This window comes from Camelus bactrianus, chromosome 8 (assembly GCF_048773025.1).
Source record: "Camelus bactrianus isolate YW-2024 breed Bactrian camel chromosome 8, ASM4877302v1, whole genome shotgun sequence".
Lineage (NCBI taxonomy): Eukaryota > Metazoa > Chordata > Mammalia > Artiodactyla > Camelidae > Camelus > Camelus bactrianus.
In genome coordinates, this window is record NC_133546.1 from 9,425,429 (window position 1) to 9,450,859 (window position 25,431).

Consider the following 25,431-nt stretch of genomic DNA (forward strand, 5'->3'; position numbering starts at 1 on the left):
AATGGGTTAAGTCCAAAAAATAAAGGAGCAACAGAGCAAATCTGACTGCATGTTTGAAAAAGCCTATAAAATGTTACAAGCAAAACAGGAAAGCCTATGTTAATAATGCATAAACCAACAGAGAAAAAAGCTACCCATTTAATGGAATAATGCTTTTATCCTTGCAGTTAAAATGAAATAAGCCATGACTATTAATCTAGTAAAACCATATAAAAATGTAATTTTTAAACATTTACTAAAAGAGGATAGTTGAGTAACCACTCTAAAAATCAAGGCCTTGTGTACAGCAGCGTTTAAACGCTAAATACCAATCTCCTGTCTGTGGACGCCATTACCCACCCTGTCGCCATAGCAACGCTAACAGTAAGCCTGACTTCAAAGACAAAGATGTAATTTCAGACTTCCAGCAGCCAGAGGGAGTGGTAAGAATATTCTACCCAGGCGGTGTCAGCTGATGATAAATTATAAAAATATCCAGGAAGGTTATGAGGCGGACTGTACCATATATTCTCATATTCCTGGGGGAAGACTTACATTAGTCAAACACACTGGGAGACAGCAAGAGTAAAACAAAAAGTAAACAAGAAAGAATCTCAATGGAATTCGATTTTTTTTTTCTTTTTAAAAATTACATGGTACAGAGTTCTGCCTTCCTTTTCTCTTGCTCCCAGGAGAAAATAAAAATAGCTTCTACCATCCCCTTTCTCATTCAAATTAAGAGTGACTGAAGATGTGCATGGCTGTTCGAAGGGACTTGCAAAACCACCTCCATAACTGCTACTCCTACATTTGTGAAACTCTGGCATTTGTCAAAAACTGTTTTAAGCACAAGCAGCTAGCTAAGGGAGCAAAATCGATTTGTGCACTTCAACTACCAGAGAACAGCTAGCCTGACTCGGAGTTTTTTTCCAATCACCCAATCTAATCCCAACATACTTAAGATATTTTTTAAGCCCTCTGAAGGGAAAATACTAAAAAACAATTTGCCAATTTACAGGTTTTCGTGTTTTAAAAAGAAAAATGAATAAAGCTGACACAGAGTGCTATTTCATGACTTTGCAGCTGAATGGTTTTTAAAAGCACCCCTAGAGGTGAGAGAGCTACAAAATCCTGAGCAAGTAATGTTCCTAGAGGTAATGAAATACCAAATGTTAAAGACTTTTTGAAGATTCTCTACAAGGAGGAACTACCAAACTACTAGGACTTGCTTTTACTTGAATGAAGTTATACATGACTAGACTGGCCAACAAATGAACAGAAATAGCTTTATTATAGTGTTACTGTTGTTTTATAAGAATAAATATATGTTAAACTGTCTTTTTGTTAAATTCCATCGGGTATGGTTAGGGGCTCAAAAATGTCCCATTCCCTTTCAACAACAGGAGCACAATACAGCTGCCCCTTTTCTACAGATCTAAAGGACACACCCTGGTCCCTTTCCCTGCAAAGGCTGAGGAGTGGCAAAAGGGAAAGACAGCTGCGGACTCCAGTCAGGGCTAGTGTCAAGATCCTCACCCTTTCCCGGGTCACTGGCCTGCTGCTCATACCCACTGTCGCTAAAGCACAAGGCACAACCACCAAAATAAAGCTGGAGTCTAAGTTTCTTCCATGGGCAGTCCTAGGGCTGGGGGACCAGGGAGATACACAGATACACCACACCAGCTTTAGCATTCCTCCCCACTCAACTCTGAAGAAACTTGACAGATTATGGATTTATCCTTTTTCTCCTGATAAAACACATCTCCAATTTTACAATGTACTCAAACCAAGAGGTACAAGAAAAATAAATCACGTGAATTTTGCCACAAGATATAAACTAGAGTGGCTATATCTATTAAGTCATTTAGTGTAATGCTTACATTGCAAACTGTAGGCCATCATCAGTCTCACCAATAATCTTAAGCCCAATTCTTAAAATCCAAAGATTAGCAATCTTCTCCTATAAAAACATACAACAGGAAAATGCCAAATTATAAAGAAAATGTCATCTATCCCACAAAACAAAGAAAAATAAGTTGACAAAAGATACTCTCTTTACAAGAACTATTTCCTTACTAAATGACTTTCATCCTGCAACATATATTATGCTTACAAAATAGTTAATTTTAAAAATTACTGTGTAAACAAACTTATGGTTACCGGGAGGGGAAAGGAGATGGGAAGGGATAAATTGGGAGTTTGAGATGTGCAAATATTAACTACTATATATAAAATAGATAAATAACAAGTTTCTTCTGTACAGCACAGGAAACTATATTCAATATCTTGCAGTAATGTAAAGAGTACGAAAACAAATATATACGTATGACTGAAACATGATGCTGTACACCAGAAATTGACACACTGTAAACTGACTAATATACTTCAATTTAAAAAAATTACTGTGAAATGAAAATGGCTCAATAAGCTACTCAGTTGAACAGAATTGCTGAATTTATAATTTTTGACAGCTGAGCAAGTTAGATAAAAAACAGCCAATCATTCATTCATTTATGCCACTCGACACCTAATTTAAAAGACCCTGGATAATCATCCCAAGCAACATGAAAAACTTCTTTAACGCTAAAAAAACCAGAAAACTCATATTTTGGCATCATTATTCATTATTTTCACAGGAGTATTTTATATGTTCCTTTATAGCATATTTCCTTTTACAAAATAATAGAAGAAAAGTGGTATGCCTCTTAATATTTTCCATATTATGTTAATAATTAAATAACCTCAGTTTTCCCATTCTACCTTGGTAGTCAGGAATGCAGCCTTAAATTTAATAGTCATTCATGGTACTGCATTATCATGGTTTGTCTGCTTCTCCCTTTTTAAAACATTTTTTTTAATTTGTATTCCACTTTGAGTAGTCTCAGTTTATACAAATGTTTTACTGTAGGTCAGCTCAAATCCTTTTTAGAAGCACACAGGTTGTAAATTCTATATAACAACATCACAGGAAATGAAAACCTTCTGTCACAACAGGACTCTTTCAGTTGAAAGTGGCCACGGTATATTTAAAAGTAAACAAACTTATTTATAATTCATAGGGACACATGTTGAAAGACGTCTAAGCTGTTTTTTTAAATGCTTTTGTAGATGAAAAAATCTATACTCTTTAACTTTAATCATTAAGTTATACAGCATCTGGGTCATACTTTATACTAGAATGCCACAGCATAAAAAAATTCAGTCAGAGAGGTCAAAAAATGCACTAATTACATTAAACTTTACGTATTTTAATAAGAAACTATATTTGCAGGTAAACTGAGAAGTAAAACTGATTATGGTCAGTATAATACACAAAGGATATGGCAGGATAGTCAATAAAATGTTGACAAAAGTAAAATACCTTTATTTACAACTGTAAAGTCATATTCATTTCCTCTATAATTTGTCCAAGTACCTTTTCATTAGCTTCCACTGCTGTCTAAATATAGCTGACTTATGAATTACCCTTTTGTAAAAGTGCCCTATTTAGGATGTATCCTTTAAACACCAATCAATACAACTGTCTAAAACAACAACACTAAAAACAGGTATTTCCCCCTACAAAATACCACCTGACTCACAACGTATTTATTTAACATCATTGAATCAAATGAGACAAAAAAAAGGCAGAATTCAAAAAGGTGTATCTCCTATATTAAGAAAATTATTTAGGCATGTCTATATCACAAATAGACACACAGACACACAGATGGATAGATGGATAGAGTGTTTACGTTATTTGATTTAAAAGGATATCTTATTTTACCTGATTCACCACCTGCAGTCTCCCACTAAAGATGTGTCACAGTCCACCTGGCTTTTCCTGGACAATCACTACGGTTCATACACTTATCTGTCTCAGAAATCTGAAAACCCTTTGTAAAATCTAAAGAGTTTTTCTAAAGCAGACTTTATTGTAAGCAATGTAGATTTCTAGCCATGCCTTTGTTTATGCCTTCTTTTTATTTACACTCTCTCTTCTTTTAGGTGATTTTATTACTCACTGTTCATACCACAAGTTGGAAAGAGCAAGGGAAAAATAAACTCCAAAGTAAACTGCAGCCATTTAGTTAGGTATATTGTTGGGAGTGCAGATTCGTATAAAACCAGTGACCAATATTACATTTTTGAATTATCAGTAGATTTCAAATGCCTAAACTATATAGCTGTAATTTTTGATAAGTAGTCAAGAAACGAACCATAGAGGATTTTGCCTCTTCATTCCCACCCTCCCCTTCCTCCAATAATTTAGTCTGCGGCACTTAAAACTAAAAATGACAGCACAATATTGGGAAAATTATTTTAAATTACAATGTATGTTAATGTAGTTTTCTCATATTGGCATTCTTCTGTTATGTAGTAAATAAAAACAAAGAATACACAATCAAAATGAATGCAGAAGAATCCCAGTGCCATTCACACCAATCTCTCTATCCAAAGAGGTCAACAGTACTGAGGTTCAAGTAACAGGAGAGGAGTCAGTGAAACAAAGTTTTAGCCGAGAGTCAGCTCTCATGATCTCTGTGCCTCTACAATGCCTCTGTCCCCGTCCTCCACCTCCATAGGACAGGAATGCTGAATCTCAGGGAAGTTTGGTAGACTAGTGATATTAACAGGCCCTGGCAGCCAAACGCAATTCCAAAAGAGAAGGAGGGCAAATAGGTAAGAAATTAACATTTACTGAGCACATACGTATGTGGCAAGTACCACACTAGAAGGTTTTACGTATGTTTTCTCTGCAGTGATGTAAAGGGGTAAAGGGAAGGACCCAGGAGTGACGCTGAGTTGACGGCACACGGGAACGTGCTGTGTTATCCGTAACATGCGTAGTTAGGTACACTTTTCAAAATCTGATACCCCAAAAAGGGACAAGTCTTATCAAAGATGGCTAGACCTTTAATATCTTGTTTTCACCCCTATGAAAATAGAAAGTACAAATTAAGTTGGGGGAAAAAAAGTGTAAAAATAATAAAATCCTTCATGAAGTGACTCAAGAAAACCAGCATCATCATTCTTACTCCACCAAGCCAAGTGTTCACAGAAGTGCTGAGAGGCAGGGTTCTCCTAAGAACACAAGCACCGATAATACGTTATTAAATGCCACTTTATTATATAACAGGTGAATATAATTTTGATATAGCTATCATTGCTTTTAAATATTCAAGACTTCTACAAAATGGCAAGTCATTTCTTTGAAATTACACACGCCGGAAGTATTAATTCTGCAGATTCTGTAGATGGTTCTCTAAAGGTAAAAATGAGATAATATGTTAAAGTACTTTAAATAACAAGTATCCCAAATATAGGTGTGTTTTTTCATTGATTTCTTATTGCCGAATATATTATAGGAAAGAACAAACAATAATAAGCTAGTAAAATAATTAATTTTTATTTTTCTTTCGTTATATCTAGTATAAAATTTTAAACACAGGAGGAAATCAATAAATGATTGTTAAATGTAATTGAATTTTTCTGTGTAGAGTCAAATCTTGTGCCTTAATCAAGGATATCAACATGTAGACATGACAGCCAAGGAAAAGCTTAAATGCAGTAACTACAAAAAGCAAAAACACTTGGAGAAATTTGAGCACATTCATACTTATTCAAGGACACTCATGACTTAATCAAAATTGGGGAAACACTGGTTTTATTTTTTTAAAAAAGGACTTAGGTTCAACAACCAAAGTTTACAAGGACACGGAGGCACATGCAGGCGCAGTCGCGCGGGCCACTGCGGCAATGGTACCAGCTCAGGCTCGCTGTGACGCCCCGGCTGCTGCACTGAGTCACGTTTCCCGCCATTCGTGTGTGTCTATTTTCACATCTGGGAGATACTTTTTAAAAATTGGAATCAAATTAAATATGTAAAAACACACACATTTAATTTTAAAACCTCATTAATATTAAACCTCTGCTCTTTACGTAGGAAGTGAAATGACAGCACTTTAAAAACCAAAGAAAAAAGTGGATACGGGCTTGATTAGAAAAAAAGAGAGGGAGAGAGAGAAAGAGAGAGAGAGAGAGAGAATCCCTTCAGAGTTCATGGTAATCTCCCTAAGGTCCCATTTCCTTTGCTGAGATTCAAATGTATCACAGAAATACATGGTTATCAAAGGGGTAAATCATTTCTAAAATAAAAGAGAACGTATTTCAAAAATAGCATGTTAAAAACAGGTTTCCTGCCCCCTCCCAGTCACCCTCAAAAAATGAAAACAAACAAACAAGACATAAATTTGTATACTAGGCTCACAAACCCATATACTCAAAATAAGCTTCAGAAAAGAAGAAATTATATTGAGATAGCTAAGGAATGTTCCTCCAAAATAAATTGGTACAAAAAGAACAAAGTCTAAATCATTCAAAAGTAAACCAAACAAGGCAATATAAAGTAACTTACCCCGAGCCAAGGAAAGCAACATATTAGGGTATAAACTTACTGCACTATCCTAAAAGCAACGAAAAATGAGACCAGCCATGAATGCTAACCGAACTGTATATACATACATATATATATATATATATATATATATATATACACACACACACATATACAGTTCGGTTGGCATTTATATATTTTTTTCATCTATTTCTTGAGACTGCACTCTCATCTTATTCCAAGTTGTTTATACAAACTCTGCTATGATAGTCTTCAAATCACCTCCAAGAACTTAAATAAAATGTAAAGCTATGGCCAATGCTATCCTTCTTTGAATATCAATTTCTATCTATGACAATGGTTTAACTCTTACATAAAGAACTATACAAAAAATAAGGTTTTGGTAACAAATATGAATTGCTTTCCTTTAGAACTTTTAGAATTCCAGCACAGTTACTCAGGAGTTGCTTTTTAATCTCATAAAATCTCTGGCTATTCTTTTCTCCCTAAACCAACTCCCCATCACCATTTCCTTGTGTTTGTCAGCAACACAACCACACTTCCAGGTCACTCAGCTTAAAGACCTTGAAAGCATCAACCATTCATTCCTCCTTTTATTTCAACAACTTTCTCCCTCTGTGTTCTCACTGCTATCACTTCTTTAATTATCTGACTCAATCTCATTAGTGACATAACACAATAGGTCTAAAGTAGTCTCCCTCCCTTCAGTGGTAATAAAGGCATTTTGAAAATGAAGGCTTTTCATAAATAAAAGGCATGGAGCAACTCACTTGTCGCGGTAACCTAAGTCCCAGACATTCAAAAACAGAAGAATAGGGAGGCATGTGGCTTCCAGCAGGCAAAACAGACGTCAGGAAGTCCTGTTTTTAAAGTTCATATTAAACTTTATTCACTAAGATATTCACTAAGAATCTTACTCTGGGCATACTTCTTCTTTTACTAGTAGTTTCCTGTGTCAACTAACTGAAATTTTCATTTATATAAAACTAGACATTTTTAAGTGGTATCCAATAAATTATTATATATATAGTATATAGATTATTATTTTGAAGCCAAATTTTATCCAGATACAGATACTTACAAAAGCCCAACCACGTATTTTTAGTGTCATCAGAAGGCGTTAAGTGGCTGCCTGCACTCAACCACCCAAATCCGTTGCAAAAATAAAGACTAATGAAGATCACTACTCACATCAGAAAATTCTGAAAGCAAAGAAAGAGAATCAGTATCAGGGCAGGTTTCAGACAGGGACAGGATACTGCTGTACTGTCCTGTCACTCAGTGGTCACCAGGTTCACTCATTCTGGCCTACTTTGAGAGAAAACATTTAACTGTGGGTTGGTATAGTCTATGACCACCCCCCTTAATGCACACAATTTCGTGCTTTGACAGAAAGAGGAGTAAAAGTAAGCCTTTTGGGTAGAGTAACACGGCACTCCACCCAAATCAAGCCAGTGAGGCCAAGGACTTAAAACAAAAAACGCACACAAACAAAACGCAGTGATGCAAGGGGCATTATCCACGAACTGGTTTGGGTTCATTAAAAAGAAGTGGTTTTCACAACATTGTAAACTGACTATAACTCAATAAAAAAAAAAGTTAAAAAAAAAGATTTTCATGTTCCTGGCTTGCTAATATTTCCACTAGTGGTAAATCTCAGTTTAAAAAGCAGAGTTATTACTCAATTACTTTATAGTATACAAGTGTAAACCAGGAGTGCCAGAAGTAAATAGAGACCTCAGGTATAGACCATCGGGACCTTCCTTCCACCAGCATGAAATTAAAACCCACTGCTGCTTGATCATCCTGGTTCAGAGAACTGTCTCCACTGGACTCCCACTCGTCCAGCAGGAAAAGGCATACAAACTTTGCATCACAAAGGCAAGACTTCATTGTCTTGCAGCCTCCTTATTTGCCTTTTCTACCGCCCACTTTATTGGTCATAAAGACACCTGGAATACATACTTCTCAATTTCTCACATGAACTTTTCTGCTCCCTAGACCTCCCTAGACTCAAACACATCAGATTCCCAAACTGATCACATGGGGAGGGGAGGGAGATCTCTGCAGTCTCTGAGATGTTAGAGACAGAGACCACAAGGCCCATGGCTCCCCCATGACCTACAGATAAGGCTATGCACTCAATTAGGCAACCCCAAATTCTTAAATATGTTCAAAAGCAAATGGCTCCTAAGAATGGGTAGGGGCCCACCAGGGGCATACAGGAGCCATCACTGAAGATTTCAAGATGACTGCACTTCTCTCACTTGACATCTTCTAACGTTCATTTTTTCAGACAAGGACAGGCAGATCCTGAGAACTGACATGAATTGCTCAAGACCAGAACCTTGGCTGGAGATTTCGCCTTGTGATCCATTCAACATCATCATTAGAACAGGTCTCCAGGTCAAAATATATTACTTTATCAAAACAAAGTCATCATTCCTTCCATACAAGTCATTATAAGCTCTTCACTTTCTCTTTTCTGAGGAGAGAAAAAGAAGGCATGATATAAACTGATTCCAGCTAATCATTTTTATAATGACCTAACAAGAAAATACAGTTAAATATTTATATCAGTCCAGTCTAATAATCAGGTACTATTTAAATCAAGAGAACTCTAGGAAATTAGCTATCAATAAGTAAATACTAAAAACCATGTGTTTAATTTAGAATTAATGTTCTCACACACACTGAATGTGGGCAATGTGCACAGATGCACACAGCACACAGATTCCACTGCAAATGAACACTACTCGGAACACTTTAAAAAGTCAGTGACAGCCTGCTAATGAAATAAAGGGAAGAGACACACACATCACAACCTAACATTGGATAAGATGCAGGTTCTGTGGAAAGAGCCAACAATAGTACCTAGAAACTTTTTTTTTTGAAATAGAATGCATTATGAAGAAAAGTGGTTGAGAAAGCTTAGTCACTTTTTTGTGACTTAAAGCTTTTTTCCCCCTCTTTTATTCCAGGCTTAAACAAAGTTCAGTGGGGCATCAAACTGCCTGTTTTAAATTACAGTCTGTATTTTAAAATAGAATGCATGCACGGCATGTTCCTGAAGCTAGGGGGTGGGAGTGTTATTCACGGAAAATTGAAGGCTTGTTGAGTCAATAATCTTCTTTCACACAGTAACAATTTTCAGCTAAAATTTCTTGACCCAAACAAAGGAAAACAAGACCATTCAGTTATTTTACAACAATTTGGCAAAGGTAAAGAAAAAAGATGAGAAAGAGAGAGACACCTCTAACATCTTACATTGTGAAGGAAGAATAGAAAATTTGGCTCTCAGGTAAGAACCTTCTCTACATATATTTATTTCCTATCCTATACTTAGAGTTAATATTAAAAATAGTTACTTTCAGTTCAGAAGAAAAATAAAAGCAATTAACAAGACCACAAATGCTACTATGAGTTCCTGCTGGTTATATATCTCTTGTTATATAAAACAGATGTGTGCCTTCAGTTACCTACAAAGTGGAAATCTGTAATTAAAATTTATTTCCCTAACTTGGATACTATAAAGTAAAAGGCACTGAGCGCCTTACAATGGCCATGCCTGAATAATCTGGAGGAAGCCTGCGACCCCTGGACATACCAGAGAATAGGAGGAGCACTACGAAAGAGGAAGGAGGCTTTCTGGCTCAATACGCCAAGAACTGCCATTCATAAAAACAGAAACAGCAGGTCGGACTAAGAAAAGGTACCTCTGAACAGCCGCTGCTTTACCATTCTATCATAAAAAATTAAAATTAAAACTCTAGGGAGCTACGCTGCTGACAAACACTTCCATCCGTGCCCGCGTGCCCACATGTGAGAATCCCTCACACACACTGCTTTTTGTGGCTCATGAAGAAAGCCCAGCACTGCTGCTCTCCCCCTGGCTCTTGGAGACGTCCGTCTGGTAAGAGAGGCTTATGTCCAGATAAGGTTCTGCAGATATTTGCAGACAGGCCTGACAGTTGCGTGCACCCCAGGCTGTGGGGCCACAGAGAAAGCCCCTTGGCCTCACATGGGTCATCTGAAGAGCTGAATGCTGGTCAAAACCTTCCAGGCCCCCATTTGTTACAGCAAAATTTGTATGCTGACTTTTCCATTAGCCAGGAATATCTGCATTTATCATCCCTTACTTAATGAGCCTCATTTATCAACTATAGATCATAGTTATCCTTCTATTATCAAAACCAATATCCTGCAAATCAGTTATGTTTCAGCCTCTCTTCATCTCCAATTTTGTCTAGTGTCTATTTTTTATAGTACTCCTTCATTAATTTTTTTTTTGGAATTGACAGTCCCATAAAATGGGTTAAAATTCATTTCCCCTATATTTTAAATGGAAAGCTCCAGAATATTTTGTGAAAAAAGCTTGCAGGGGTGTGCTTAGCTAAAATGTGTTTTTAAAAATTAAATAAATGTTTAAAAATAACACATTGCCACTAAGCAAATATCTTAGCTATAATGAATTTAGAATTATCCATTTATTTCAAAAGGATTGAAAGATCTCAATTTAGAAACACTTTGCACACAAACATTCAAGTTATTTAAAAGCAAACTAAAGTTCTTTTTAAATATTAATTTATTCAAACTTTCCATATATTTAGCCTGCTTTAACCTGGAAGAAATCCAAACTGGTGAGGTTTTATTGAATATTCATTTACAGAACAAATATTTAAGTGGAAGATTGTTTTGAAAGAGGGAGAAACACCTTTCCAACTCGCCCAAGTTCAGTTATTTCGTCTATTCTCAGAATGACTACCAATATCACAAAAATACTCTGGAGGTATAAAATTACAGAGTATCACATCTTAAAGAAATAATCTATGTTGGAAAATAAACATTTGTAAGAATCACTTTTCCTAAATTAGGACTTTCAAGTAAGGTCTTTACATGCTTCTCTCAGTCTTAATCCTAAAAGTACTGACATTTCCACACAAAACAGACCAGTGAGTGAAATTACATTTGAGAATACGGTAAATCCTAGGTAAGAAACAATAATGAATGTTGCATGTTCCATTTAACACTTCTCCAAAATTTCAATATGTGTCTGTACCTTCAGTTTCAAAACTATGCCAAATGTACAAGGAGACGTACAGGGAGTCTCTCTCCCCGACAAGGCGCATCCCAGAGAACCTCCTGCTCCCTTCACAGGGGCCCACTTTTTATGACTTCATAACTTCACGACTCATCATGGTCTAATAACATTTAGGCAGCTCTGATAACAAACAGCTGATGTCTTCAGTTGCACACGGGAATTATCAATGCTTGAACACTGAGATAAGGTGACAATAGATTAAGTTTCTCTTTTATTAACTTAGAATTTTTTAAATGTTCGGGATGATTTGAGGGCAATCAATCAACAGAAGACAAATACACTCTTAACCTTTCAATGACAACCATTTAAATCAAGCTCAAGATACAAATAAAAAGTTTGGAAAGAGTTCGTTCAGCAGCCATATACCTATTTCTTACCTGGTAAATTTTAACTTTTGCAAAAACCTGCCAACTACCCAGTTAAGATCCTATTACCAATCTGTATTTCTAGATGGGTTGAGGACTTGTTAAAATGAAAATCCAGTTTAAAAACACTTCACCTAGCCATTTTCAGTAGTTTCCAATCATTCACAGGAACCATGTTATCAAATCTACACACTTAAAATGTCCCTATTAACATGTCATCAATTTTCATACATGCCTCCAAGTACATGACCATCTACCACCACCCAACAGAAGTGTCATTAAAGACTAAAAAGTAAACACACACACAAAGTATTCTTTTTCAGTAAAGGCAGATCACTGTATGCTCTGTTGAAAACCTAACACCCAAAGAATATTCTTGGTGATACTATAATAAGTTTTCAAACCATTCTCTTTGAGGCTTCCAATATCCTGTTTAACACTCTCTCTTTCAAAGAACAACCAGCATTTACTACCTCCTTCCTTTCACCAAGGGCAAAACAATTTAAAAATTAAAAGTAATTAATAAAAATAAACTATATGTTTTATCTAAACCTCAGTACTTCCTTCTAAATTGCAAACTAAACAAAAGTGCCATAAGCACTATTCCATGTGACATTTAGGGTTTTTCAAATTAAACTTGGAAAGATCAAACCCTTTTCATGTCTACTTCTTTAAATACTTCCTATTTAAGGAAGAGGTTTTTAATGACCTGATGGGCTTTCTCAAAGGACAGTAGAATATGACTGATCATATTCTGTATCTTAGGTACACAGAATAACGGACCTGCTATCTGAACCATAAACTGGTGGCAGGTCTCTCTGAAGAATAAAACAAATTAGTTATTTCTAAATTGAGAAATATTAGCAATTCTTCAGATCCCTGGAGGAGAAAGCACTATTTGCTTAGAACAAGGAAGATTTAAAAAAAAAAATCAAACCTTTTTTGTCTACTTTCTATACATGTTCATATTTTATTAACAACATATCTATCTGTATTGTACTTACTGAAATTATGATCACTGTCAATTTATTGTAACAACTTAAAATATACATTACTAAAAAAATAATGTTTTCACACTACTTTTAGCTTAACTATAAAGAAGTACCCACTTCTTCTCTTGAAGCTTAAGGTTACCAAGGTAAAATTCAAATTCCATTTTATAATAAAAGAAAATGGTTTTAAGACTAAAACAACCCGCCTAATACAGACATCACACTCATATAATCCTTTAGTATCAACAGCATATGGAGAACACAAGCTCTCCTGATGTCAATTTAATACTTTGGAAAAGATCCTGTAAGCAATTAAAAGAAAATTCTGAAACTGGGGGAAGAATGTATTTAAAAGTTCTTGCATAAATTCTATTAGGAAAATACTTACTGAACAACATAATAGATTCTCTGAACATATCCTGGTCTAATGGGGAGAGGGGGGCACAAGACAATTATAAAAGTAACTGCAATAAAAGGATGACTAGTAAATGCCATAAGAAATGAAAAAATAACAAAAGACTCAATAAAAAGTATATTAAATCATATTTTGGTGGTTATCTTAGAATGTAAATTGAGATATACTCAATGTTTATAAAATAAAGGAACTGATAAGCTATAGCAGTTTTTTACATTTTCCACTGTGTATTTTGCTTAATGATGGCTTCATTTCACATCAATATTAGAGACAGAAGAAAACTATAATATGTGCTTGAATTTTAAGTGATAATATTCCAAAGAGATAGAGTTCCTCAAGCTAATTTTTACATCACATGCTATATGCTAAGATTTGTTAGCAATGGTAATACCAAGGGTATGTAAGCTATGTCCCTCAAGAGGGAGAAGGCTATGTGATTAAGAGGTACAGAATCAGCGGGCATTATAAATAAAGGAAGATCTGTTCTGAGCTTAGGTCTGTGTGCACTAAGTAAAATGGTCATGGCCCCAAGACAACAAGAAGGCAAATATTAATTTATTAGTCATTTGCTTTATGTGCATGAGCTGAAGAGCTCAGTCAGCTGGAAAACATAACTGCATTAGTTACTGAAGATCACCAAGAATTTAATGACATGCAAATACAGACAAATACCAATTTAAACAATAGTAAGAGGACAACTTAACTGAGGGATCAAATTCTAGATCTAGCATAAGGAAATACTTAATTTCTTGTAAAGTTAACTGTGTAACAAAAATATGCTAAAGAAAATATCACACGTGCAGAAAAATATTATAAAACCTATCAATCTAGCTCAATTCAAGCAAAAAATTAAACAACTACTTAAGAAGCTTCCTTTTTATAGTCACATATATAATGGATAAAGACTTGATTATAAGAATCAGTTTTACTACATTTTTAAAAAATGTATAGATAAGACTTAGAATTTCCTTAGTTCAAAATTACAAAACTAGAGATTACAAATATGATGGATTGCCTTTAACCCTGAGTAAAAAGACAAAATTTATATCACTGACACTTGAAAGGAAAAACACAGCATAAATCTACAAAAGACCCAATAATAAACTCAGATGTGATAACAAATAACAGTTTCACAGTACTTATAATATCAATTTAGCCAAGTTAGAGAATAAAATACTTAATCAGAGGAGAACTTGATTTGCAAACTAGGTTCCGACTTCTCCATTCTTTGGCCATTGAATAAAGCTTGTGCTGTTCCAATCTCAAGTAAGATAAAATAAATCAAATATTTAATAACAGTTAAAATATATGATATTAGAGCCATACAGAATACCAACAAATCTCTCCCAAAACTGTATAATTACCTTAGTTGTGTACAAAACACTGATGCAGTGTCTACATAAATAAAAATGTATTTATAAACCCCATACAGAAAAATTTTCTATACAAACAAAGCCTGGTGAAAGAAAAGTGGAGCACTAAAATTCATTTAAATAAAGTCAATTTTCATCTTAACAGATTGGGACCGGGGCGTTTAGGTAGGAACACCAACAGACCTATGATTTGTGATTTATTCAGTAACTGATGAATACCATAAAAACCTAGAAACTTTCCTCTCTGAAAAAAGACTATTGAAATGTTACTTAGTCAATCAGCATCCTATTTATCTGTGAGTTACAAAAACAGAAAGAAAATACCAATTAGGGCATTTCTTTTTTTAACAGCTTCCTCAGAAAATTTATATTATGAGCAACCTTAAATCCTCTTGGGAAGGAGGCAAGACAAACATTCAGGAAGAAAGTAAGCCACTAAATGTATACAAATAGAACAAATTGGAAAGACAAACTATTAATGAATATAAGAGCCCCCTTTCAACTTGAAAAGCACCATCCCAAAGCAGTACGACCACACTTCACTCCCTTCTAGCGTTAGCTTAACGTCAACCATCCATCCCAGAGCAGAGCCATGAAAAGCAGCACAGCTCACTGAGTGACACCAAGTTCAAAGAGATAGAAGAAAGTAGTACAGTGCCAACCATTAGAGCTACGTAGAAAATTGGTATCAATTTATAACAAATTCTCCAACCTGTTCAACTGTTCACATCACCAGATAATGACAAAGTTTCTAGCTCCTCTAGAAACACTGAAAATCTTGGGAAAGAAGTGGAATTCACTGTCCACTTGCTTCTCTTGAGTCAATTTAAATCCTTAAAACCACAAGCCAATTTCCAAATATTCAGCAAATGTTGCATTTATCAACAGCATTCACAAACAATTGCATACACACACACACACATACACACACAATGTTCACCAAGCTGTGAATTGTCTATCTGCTAAAGAAAAAAGCTTGCAGCATAATATAGAATCCATCACCTTTTCCACTCCTTCAAAAACCAAATAACTAAAGAATAAATATTCCAATATGACCAAAAAGTGACCACAATAAATTTCACCCACCTCCGAAGACAGAAATAAAAGCTATTAAAAATTAGGATTTCAAACACATGTGCATCAGATTCAAAGATACTATACACTCTGTAGCCATCACTTACCTTCTCCTCTAAGGCTACATTTAACTTAAAAATGGGTATTGTATGCACACCAAATGTATAACATTCTTTACAAATGCCGGTTCTTAAATGTTTAAAAGTAATATCATAAATCTTACTTAATGTGAACATATTTCAAATTCAAATTAAAATTATGGCTAGCCTGAACTTCCATCTTAAATAAAACTTCTTAATAGAGATTAAGCAGTAATGATAATTCTTCAAATCAAAATATTTTAACAAGAAAATAAATATAAAAATTTGTTTGCACAGAAGTAGTCTTTTAATTCATAAGAAAAACCTCATTTAAATGAGGTTGCCCATGATAAAAAAGAAAGAAAATTAAGCACAGATGAATTATTTAAGAGCATTAACATGTGCCCTATAATACTGTAACACAGCTACTACTCCAGTGAATATAAACCCAACACACTGACTTGCTGGAGTAAATACTTAGCAGCTGCTTTTTCCAATTTTAAACTAAAATACTTTCTTCTGGGTGAAAAAAGATTGGGTGATTTCTCATTACATAAAATCCCAGAAGATATTCAAACTACCACTGGATGCTTTATCTTATCATTTATATCCTTTAACAAATGGGAATTTCTTTACATTTAACTCTTATATAGTTACCTCTGTTCTGAATCACCACCAGAAAGCAACAGGCTATGCAAAGCACAACTGTACATCAGAAACGTCTTTCTGCCACAAAACCTATCAGCCAAATAAAAGCTTCCAACTGGACTAGAGATACATACAATCACCAGACTCAGAGATACCTACAAATAAAACAAACTTATTCAAGACTACACATTCCTTCAAGATGGAAACTCTAAAAAAATTAATAAACCACAAATGTATCTGAAATCCAGAAACTTCTCCCCCACGTCTTAACATAAAGTAGAAAAAACAAAAAACAAGCGCTCTTTTTAGAAATCTGTAACTAATTACACCTCTAAATCAGCACATTAATAGTCTTACTGGTAAACTTGATGGTCTTTCTTGTTGTATTAAGTTCAAGTCTTCATGGTTAGGTTTTCCGGGAGCCAGAGGAGGTTGAGACCTAGTTCCATAGCCTTCCTGAGACATGTCCTAGACAAACACAAACATAAAGCACTTCATAAATTTCTCAGTGGGTTATAAGCTTCTCTGGCAAAGAAAATGTACCAAAGGCTTATCACAAACTATCAACTCATGTTACATTTAATCAGACATATAAATATGTTATCGCTATCATTTCTGTAACACTTTATCAAAAGCAAAAACAAAATATAAAAAGTACTGAATCTTCAAAAGCAAAAATACATATAATTAACAACTAAATTTATTATGCAACCATACAAACTAAAGTCCGTATTTGAGTTTTGCAGGAAGGTGACAGTCAGTAAAAGATGGAGAAGAAAGCCAGTTATACTCAAACTCAAACCAGAGGAAACCAAAAGCTCATGGTATTATTCAATTCTGACTTTGGCTGAACTTCCTTTAATATTACCTTGAAAATATTAAAACAATCAATGAAAAATTTACTATCAACTGACTTTTAATATGCCCTCTCAGTAACCCACAAAAACAACATAGTTATTAAGCTCACAGTATTCTGAAGTTTCTACAAAACCAATAAACACTCATGTATAGAATTCCACATGTTGCTGTGGCATACTTTCCAGAGAACCACAATAAAGAATAAAATAGTAGTGGGGAACAAAACACACCCCAAAAACCTGCTGAGGTGCAAGAAACTTATTGTTAACATAGCCTTTCTGGCACCCAACTGAACCTTTTTCCTGGAGGTATTCTGCATGGTTTTGGTATGAGGATGAAATCATGTTATATAAACCAAATACTACACCACACCAAACTTACTGGAGACCAGATCTCTAGCTGTCTCATGTACGCTCAGTTACTAAACATTCAACCACCATTTGTACCTGAAATCAGACGGCAGGACAGAATGTTAAATGCTCATTATAGCATGTCTTAATTGGCACTGAAAGTTGAAGAACCAGTTTCTGATTAGAGAGGAAAAAAGAATGGAAAATATCACTTAAAAATAAAATTCTCTCCCTTCCTCTGTCAGCTTAAATATGTGTTAGAATTAAAGAAACATTATATATAAATTCTACTTCTGTTAAATCCTCAAAATATTACTTTAAAAATTAATGTTAATCAGTTGAAACCCTATAAAAAGCTCCTGCTGGCCTACCCCTTTCTCACACGGTATACACTTAAAATTACACAGCTTCTGAAGCCAAGAAACTTTGGATCAATAGCTGGTACTAAAAGCACACAAGCTGTACCAACTAGACTTAACCAGCCAAGTGCTGGTGCAACCTGCCTTCACACAGGTTCTGAAGAGCATGCCAACAATCCAGCACTTCCCTAGCAACTCGTTCCCTTCACATAAACCTACACACATTTACACGCACACAACCAATCAAGATACCTAACCGCTACCAGTGATGCAGAATGCCCAGTCAGTACTGCACTCCTGTAAGAGAATCACACCGAGGTGTCCAGGTTTTCATCTGGTAACAGGTGAGGTCTCTGAGCACAGGCAATCCAAGGATACTTAAAAGGGTAACTCTTCAGTCCGGCTGCTGGCAGAGGGTAACAATTAGGCTGCAGGGGACAAAAGCCAAAGATGATTACCATTCTCACACCCTACCCTCCACACACACCACTTGCTCTGGATCCAAGACTTTCACACTTGTCACATGGACTTCCAGCTGCGTGTCCTGCAGGTTCCTCTAGATTAACAGAGAGGATTTCAAATCAAGCATGGCACAAGGCCTCCATTCAGGGGCCTTCACTCTGTTACAAAAACCCCCACAAAGGTGCAGGACAGCCTCACAACGGGCAAACAAATGAGCAGATCCCTGCCTGTGCCTCAAACACGCGTCTGTGCACACAAGGTTTACGGGCAGTGCTCAGATACTTGTTTTAGTAAACTTCTGTTAAGAAACAGGAACAGGCAGGCTCACATGCCCTCTGCTTATTAGCCTTTTAAATTTCCTTTTGTTTTCTCTTTGTAGTTATATGAACTGATTTTTAAAAGAGTTGAAAAAGACCATTACAACTATAGTAAACACACATTTTAATTCAGATGCTGTCCCCGCTAAAATAAGCAGCACTGAACTAACAGACTAAGAAAGCCATCAGAAAATTTTACTATGACTTTACATTTCATTTTTTAAGGCTTTCCCAACCACAAGAGGCTTTCAATTATTAAATACAGTTGGAAATAAAACCAACAAAATTTAGTGAGGATCACTGAAAATGGACCTTGCTCTGCCTCAATTTAAGTTGAGCAGAAGGATTCATTTAACTGAGAGAACATCCAGAAAAGGTAACCAGGTTTTAACCTAAAACAATCATCACCTGAATACAACTTACACAGGGGCTATAAAGTCTACATTTGGCAGCTTTAATAAAGATAAAAGTTATATCTCATAACAAACCTGTGCTTTTTCCCCTTCAGAGCTATATTCATTCTCTGGTAGGTACTTATTTTCATCTCAGGAAGAGTAAGTAGGAATAAATAATTTAATAGACAATTTGAGGGCAGTGTCAGGATCAGAAAACAAGAACTATGTTGAGCATCACACGTTGTAAACAAACAACAAAGCATAAACAAACCAGTAAGTACAGCCTTCATTTTTAACACATCATTGCCATCTCTGTTATTACTAAGTTTAAACCAGCGCACACTAGCTTGTACACCAGTTCACACACTATCATTGCGTTCTTCCGCCACACATACACACGGCTGTGACTGTTGAAGAGAAGATTACACTGTGATAATACTGCAACACAGAAGAACCACGCAAGGGGAATGTGGTTAACCCTCTCAGAGTCCTTTGTTAGTATTATTTTTCTTCAATTCACCCACAACTTTTCACCATTGATGGATTCTGGTTTTAACCTTCTTTATGCTATGGGTCAAAGATAAAGGGAGACTGACTCAAAAAACAACAGAAGTGTGAAAAGAGCTAAGGATAGGGGCACTTACACATTTATTTCAGAAGTTTTCACGTAGATGTTACTTTTAACAAATGTCTAGACATTTATACTGAAAACCTTGCATGGACCACTCCATCTTAACATCTTACAGTGTGAAAACTGTCACCTGGGTACACTGGAAAGGTTAGGAGCAAGAGTGCTTCTTTTCTTTTATAATGAAAGAATTAAGTACTAATGGCAACATGAGACTCTGAAGAAAATGTAGAATAAAATGTCCAGGAAATCTTTCAAAAATGAAAAGGGAAAAATATTCCCGTGGTATGCATTTGAAAGATACAAAGAGATAAACAATGAAAAGAAAGATTGCCTCCTCCTTCCCATGATTCCCTCCACAAACGTTCCTGCTAACGGGTTGTTATTTATCTTTCCACAATCTTTCAGTGCATAACCAAGTACAAAAATAAATTTAAACCGGTCTTCCTTTAAAAGCAATAAGGATATATTTTTGTACACAGTCTATTCTTTGGTCCCTTAGCAATACATTGTGGATCGCCTTATTTATCTGCATCTAAATATCTACTTTATTCTTTTTATTATGCTACATAGTATTGTATTGTTTGTCAGTCCTGTGGCTTATTTTACCAGTCCCCTATTGATGGACATCTGGGTTGTTCTCAGAACATCCTTGTGCAAACATCTTCAAGTGAAATATTTCTGTAGCATGTATCTCCACAAGTGGAATTTCTGCCAAAGGGCTGGTACATTTAAAATTTTCATGGAGGCTGGCAAAGTGCTCTCAACAAAGAAAGTGTCAATTTACACTAACAGTCCATCACTCTACTAAAGATGTTTATCTTAGCATCACAATATGCCTAACCACAGTATAAAAGGCAGCAAACTGAGACTGGGAAGAGGTGGGAGGGTGGGTAGACAGTAACAAAAGACAACAGCTTAGACAAACAAATGGCTGTGGTACCAAGAGGCTGGGAAGGGTAAGTCCAGAAGTTAGCAAAACCTGGTTGTCTTTAAAGACCTGCAGGGAGTTCAGATCTGAAACAAAAAGCAACAGGGAGCCACTATGGCTTCTAGATCTAGAACATGTGATTATTACCGTGATATTTAAGAGATGTTTTCTCAACAATCAAATGAAGTACAGATGTACCAGAAAGAGAATGGTGATGGCACTTATTACTACTGCAGTGATCCAGAGTGAGGTGATGGGGATCTCAGTAGCCTCAAAACACCCTGCAAGATCTAGGTCAGAATAATTTCTTGCTCCTTTTCTCTTCCTGCTTTGTGAACTCCTACCATCAACCCCAACCACCGACAGGACACAGAAAGGGTCCCTGCATGTACGACGCGGCAGTGGGGGGAGATGGGCTCAGCTCCACAGAGACGACGCCCACTGGCCACACAGGGCTGCCCCACGCAAGTGAAACCGTCACTCTGCTCGAGAAACTTTGCATGCTACTGACCTATTTTTAGTTTGTACATTTATAAATGTAAAATATCCTCTCCAAAAAGAAAACAATAAAAATCTATAAAGAACCTACTTTGAGAATGATACAGTCAACCCACCTGCGTCCTCAGGAACGCCCTAATGAAACACTGTTGCCAGGCCAGCTGACACTGTAGGCGGGGCTCTGTGACAGGCACTGTGCAGTCTGTCTATACAACAACCCCATGAGAAAGTCCCTATTATCCAGCACCTTGTCTTCTACCATGAAGAAACAAAACCTTAAGCAACTCGCACAGCTAGAGTCTGAGCACAGGGCTAGTATCTCAACATGGTAGACAAATCCCAACTGTACTTTACAGACAGCAGGAAGCTTCAAGCACTATCATAATACGGATTTAATCTAAGTTAACTTTTTAAGGTATTATCCTACACTTCCTCTTATTCTCCTAAATTCCTCTTTCAAAAATTATAACAAATATTTTATATATGGGATACTTTCCAAAACATTCAATTACAATATTATGAATAGAAGAAATATTAACATTCAAAACCCCCTACAAATTTGAATACAGGGCCACTCTCCCTACCACTCATTATCATCAAACAGTTGTTTCAAGCCCACAGGCTGATGGAAAGCAAGATAGAGAGACCCATCGTACCGCCTCAGATGACATTCACTCAAGGCTCCTCAGCGGGTTCCTCTCTTTCACCCAAGGACTCCACACTGACGCCTGGATGGTGATGATTCCCAAATCTCTCTGCTTCAAGTCCAATATATTTTATCTGCATTACGAACCAGTCTCCTGCACTCATATTGTCAAGAAATGACTCTCCTACCTGCTCCTCCTCCCTCAGGTCGCCACCTCATCAAGGGCGTCACCATCCACGTGGGGCTCCTCAGAGCCTTCCCACACAACTCATCTCTTTCACCATCCGTGTACATCTGCACATGACCAAACCTAAAATCATGGCCAAGTCCATCCCCTTCCTCTTCCTCCAACTGCCAGCCCCTTTCCACTGCAGCCTTGTGCCTGCCACACCACCAGAGCAGACTTGCTAAAATACAAACAGCCACGGTGTGCTATTGCTTGGAAAAGGCCTCCTCCGTGTGCCTGCAGAAGGAGGCCCACAGTCCTCGGCTTGGCACAGAAAAGCTTGTCAAACAACCTCCAGCTGCCACCTCAGCTTCACCCTGGCCTTCCCCAGGGCCAGTGCAAGTCCTCAGCTTCACCCACTTGACTGCTCACAGGCTCCCAGAGGGCCACCTGTCTGCACGTGCAGCTCTCTCGGTCCAGGTGAATGCCCTTCTTTCCATGTCTGCAAAGCATCTGGCTGTCCTCAAGATCCTGCTAGAAATTAACTCCACCACGCCCCCAAACAACAACCTCATGCCGACCTCAGATGTGCTCCTAAAATGCAGAATTATAAATTCTTTAACTATTTGCTTGTGTATCTCCTGAACTAAACTAATACTTCTTTTTGGGTTCCCAGCACTGAGCACCGACAGGTACCCAAAAGCCTGGTGAATGACTGAACGCCTTCTAAGAGCTTACATTTAGAATTAGATACAGCAATTCAAAAATAAATGTATGAGGACAAACACATAAAACTGAACAAAACTTGGGCTCATGTCCAAGAATATTTATCATGTTAACAGCTATACTGCCTGGTAGCAATGTGCTACAAAACACATTTTGCTGTTTGTTACTGGCAGTCTTAAGGCAAAAAGATGTCTGCAAAAGAATGTAGTAAAAAAAAAAAAAGTGTGTGTGTGTGTGTGTGTATATACATATATTTACTGGAAATTAGAGGGAGGGAAAGACTATGGTGAGCATCAATGGTGCCATCAAAAGAGAAAAATCAACACATCCTTTACCTCCTAATGGATAAAACAGCAATGAAATACTCTAGCAAAAGAAAAAAAAAAACATCCTGCTAATGAGTTTGATAAAGCTTATATACCTATCAGTTTATAGGAAGTTAAAAAAGACTGAGGAATACATTAAACCATAGCAAATCAATCAGCAAATCTCATACTGTGAGAACCTCTACTAGACAAATGACCCAGTTTTTTCAGTAAGTAAGTTGTAATAGAAAAAAGAAAAAGAGAAAGGGAGAGATGGAGACAGAGGAAAACCCTAGAGATGAAAAGGTAACAACCAATTGTAGGATCGGACTTTATTTGGATCTTGATTAAACTACCTCAGAATATAAATTAATCAAAAACATTTCTTCCATTTATGAAACTACTGGAAATTTGAACATTGGATAATTGGCATGAAAAAACTGTGTGTGTCTGTGTGTGGTTTGATTTGATGCCTTTCACTGAGCCCTTACTGTATGCTCAGCATGGTATTTTTAACATTTTTTTATATTACAGTTGATTTAGAATGTTAGTTTCTAGTGTACAACACTGTCACTCAGATATAGATAGATATATATATATACACACATATATATATATTCATTCCTTTTCCTATTCTTTTTCATTATAAGCTATTACAAGACACTGAATATAGTTCCCTGAAAAAATTGTATTTTAAGTGTGATAACTGTATTATGTTTCTTTTTAAAAGCTCTTTATCATTCAGAGTTATATACTGAAATATTTACAGATTAAATGATACATTATCCAGGATATATTTCAAAATAATATTGAGGGTGGGAGCTGGGGGTGAAGGGAGAGAGAGCCTGCATACAAGACCGGCCACATAATCACTGAAGGCTGCGTGATGGCTGCACAGGGCTCATTATACCTCTGTCTCCTTCTGTTTATTGTTTGAAAATTTCCATTTAATTGAAAATGGAGTGAACAGTACGAAAGACAAGTTCAGGAATCCAGAATTGGGGCTAAGACTGTGATGCTGACTCCAGCTTTCACCCGAAGGACTACAAGAACTTTTTAATTGGTCCCTTGCCTTCAGTCCTCACTCTCCCAAGAAAGCCCACTACGCATTGATCATTTAATCGTTCACAATTTCTTAACCTCCCATTTTATCTTTAACATGTTTGCTGTACTACTTAATCCTAATACTTAGCTGTCTTTAAAAAAAAATCCCTCTATAATCTTAAATAAATTAATCTTGCCTGTTTCACTCTCCCCTGGAACCCCAAGGTTAAATCTCCTTACTATTGACTCAGTGACCCTTTGGACCGCATCTCCTGACCAAGCTGCCCTCCTTGCCTAAATCTTACAATCTTACATTTACCTTGATCCAGCCTGTTAAAGGCCCAGTTTCCTATTTCACTGACTCCAAGATGCCTTCTCCAGCGACAGATCTCTCCAAAGACCAAGAACCTTTGAGTCAAACCAATTTAGGCTCAAATTCCAACTTCAAGAGCACTCACTAGCTGTGCGACCTTGAACAAGTTTTTCTAAGTCTCCTACTCTGGAAACCATATTGGGTTGAGCTAACCCGGGAAGGTTCAGGGTCAGAGTCTCCCAGTGCTGATGAACAGGGTTTTTATATATCATGATTGGCATCTGTTTAGGATCATGGGAGATCACTTTAGTTCCAAGTCTATATCAATACTTTCTTCTACATCGTCCTTTACCCTTGCTCTTTTATATTAGTTAAAAAAAGAAAATTACACAACCAAAGTTCAAATGGTTTTTTACCTACTGATTCCAAAGACAGATCCTAAGTTTATATCAAAGCCATATTCCCTGTAATACACTATATATACCAATGAGTTCAAAGGCTAGGTTTAGAATACTGTTTATTTTCTAAGAATTCAAAAAACAATTATTTCCATATTTTAAAAAAATATTCTAGAAAAACAAGAGGCTTGTCCAAGCTACTTTATGAAATGTTCTTTCTGATAAGTCTCATTAATATTGATAATAGATTCCTCACTACAGTTGTAGCCTGCCATCAACAAGAATGTTACTCTGACACACAACTTCCCAGTACACATGAGGCTGCAGCTGCCCCTACACCTGCAGCAAAGAGGAACCCTGAGAGGACTGGAGAACAGAGAGAGGACCACCAATCAAACATTTCACTGACCCACTGAACTGGGACTTTCTCCTGAGGCCGTGACGCTGCTGGAAGGAGCGGCTAACAGTGAGGTAACACGTGCTATTCACCACGCACTCTTCCACGTGTTTCACTCACTGAGTCAGCTCGTAGCCTCGAAAGCAACTCCATTAAATAAGTACTGTTTTCAGATGAAGAAACTGAGGCACAGGGGTTGAGTAACTCACCCACA

General features: G+C 36.5%; 1 protein-coding gene across 8 annotated transcripts in view; it reads right to left on the reverse strand.

The window, feature by feature from the left end:
- ARID1B (AT-rich interaction domain 1B) overlaps window positions 1–25,431 on the reverse strand; it is a 378,713-nt gene that overhangs the window by 226,888 nt on the left and 126,394 nt on the right. For 7 of the 8 annotated variants that reach the window (XM_074368093.1, XM_074368095.1, XM_074368089.1 and 4 more), the window contains exon 4: window positions 16,782–16,892. The exons of the other annotated variant lie outside the window; for it this stretch is intronic. In XM_074368093.1, the coding sequence (XP_074224194.1) occupies window positions 16,782–16,892 (111 nt within the window). The remainder of the gene's footprint in view (window positions 1–16,781; window positions 16,893–25,431) is intronic. 8 annotated transcript variants of the gene reach the window in all.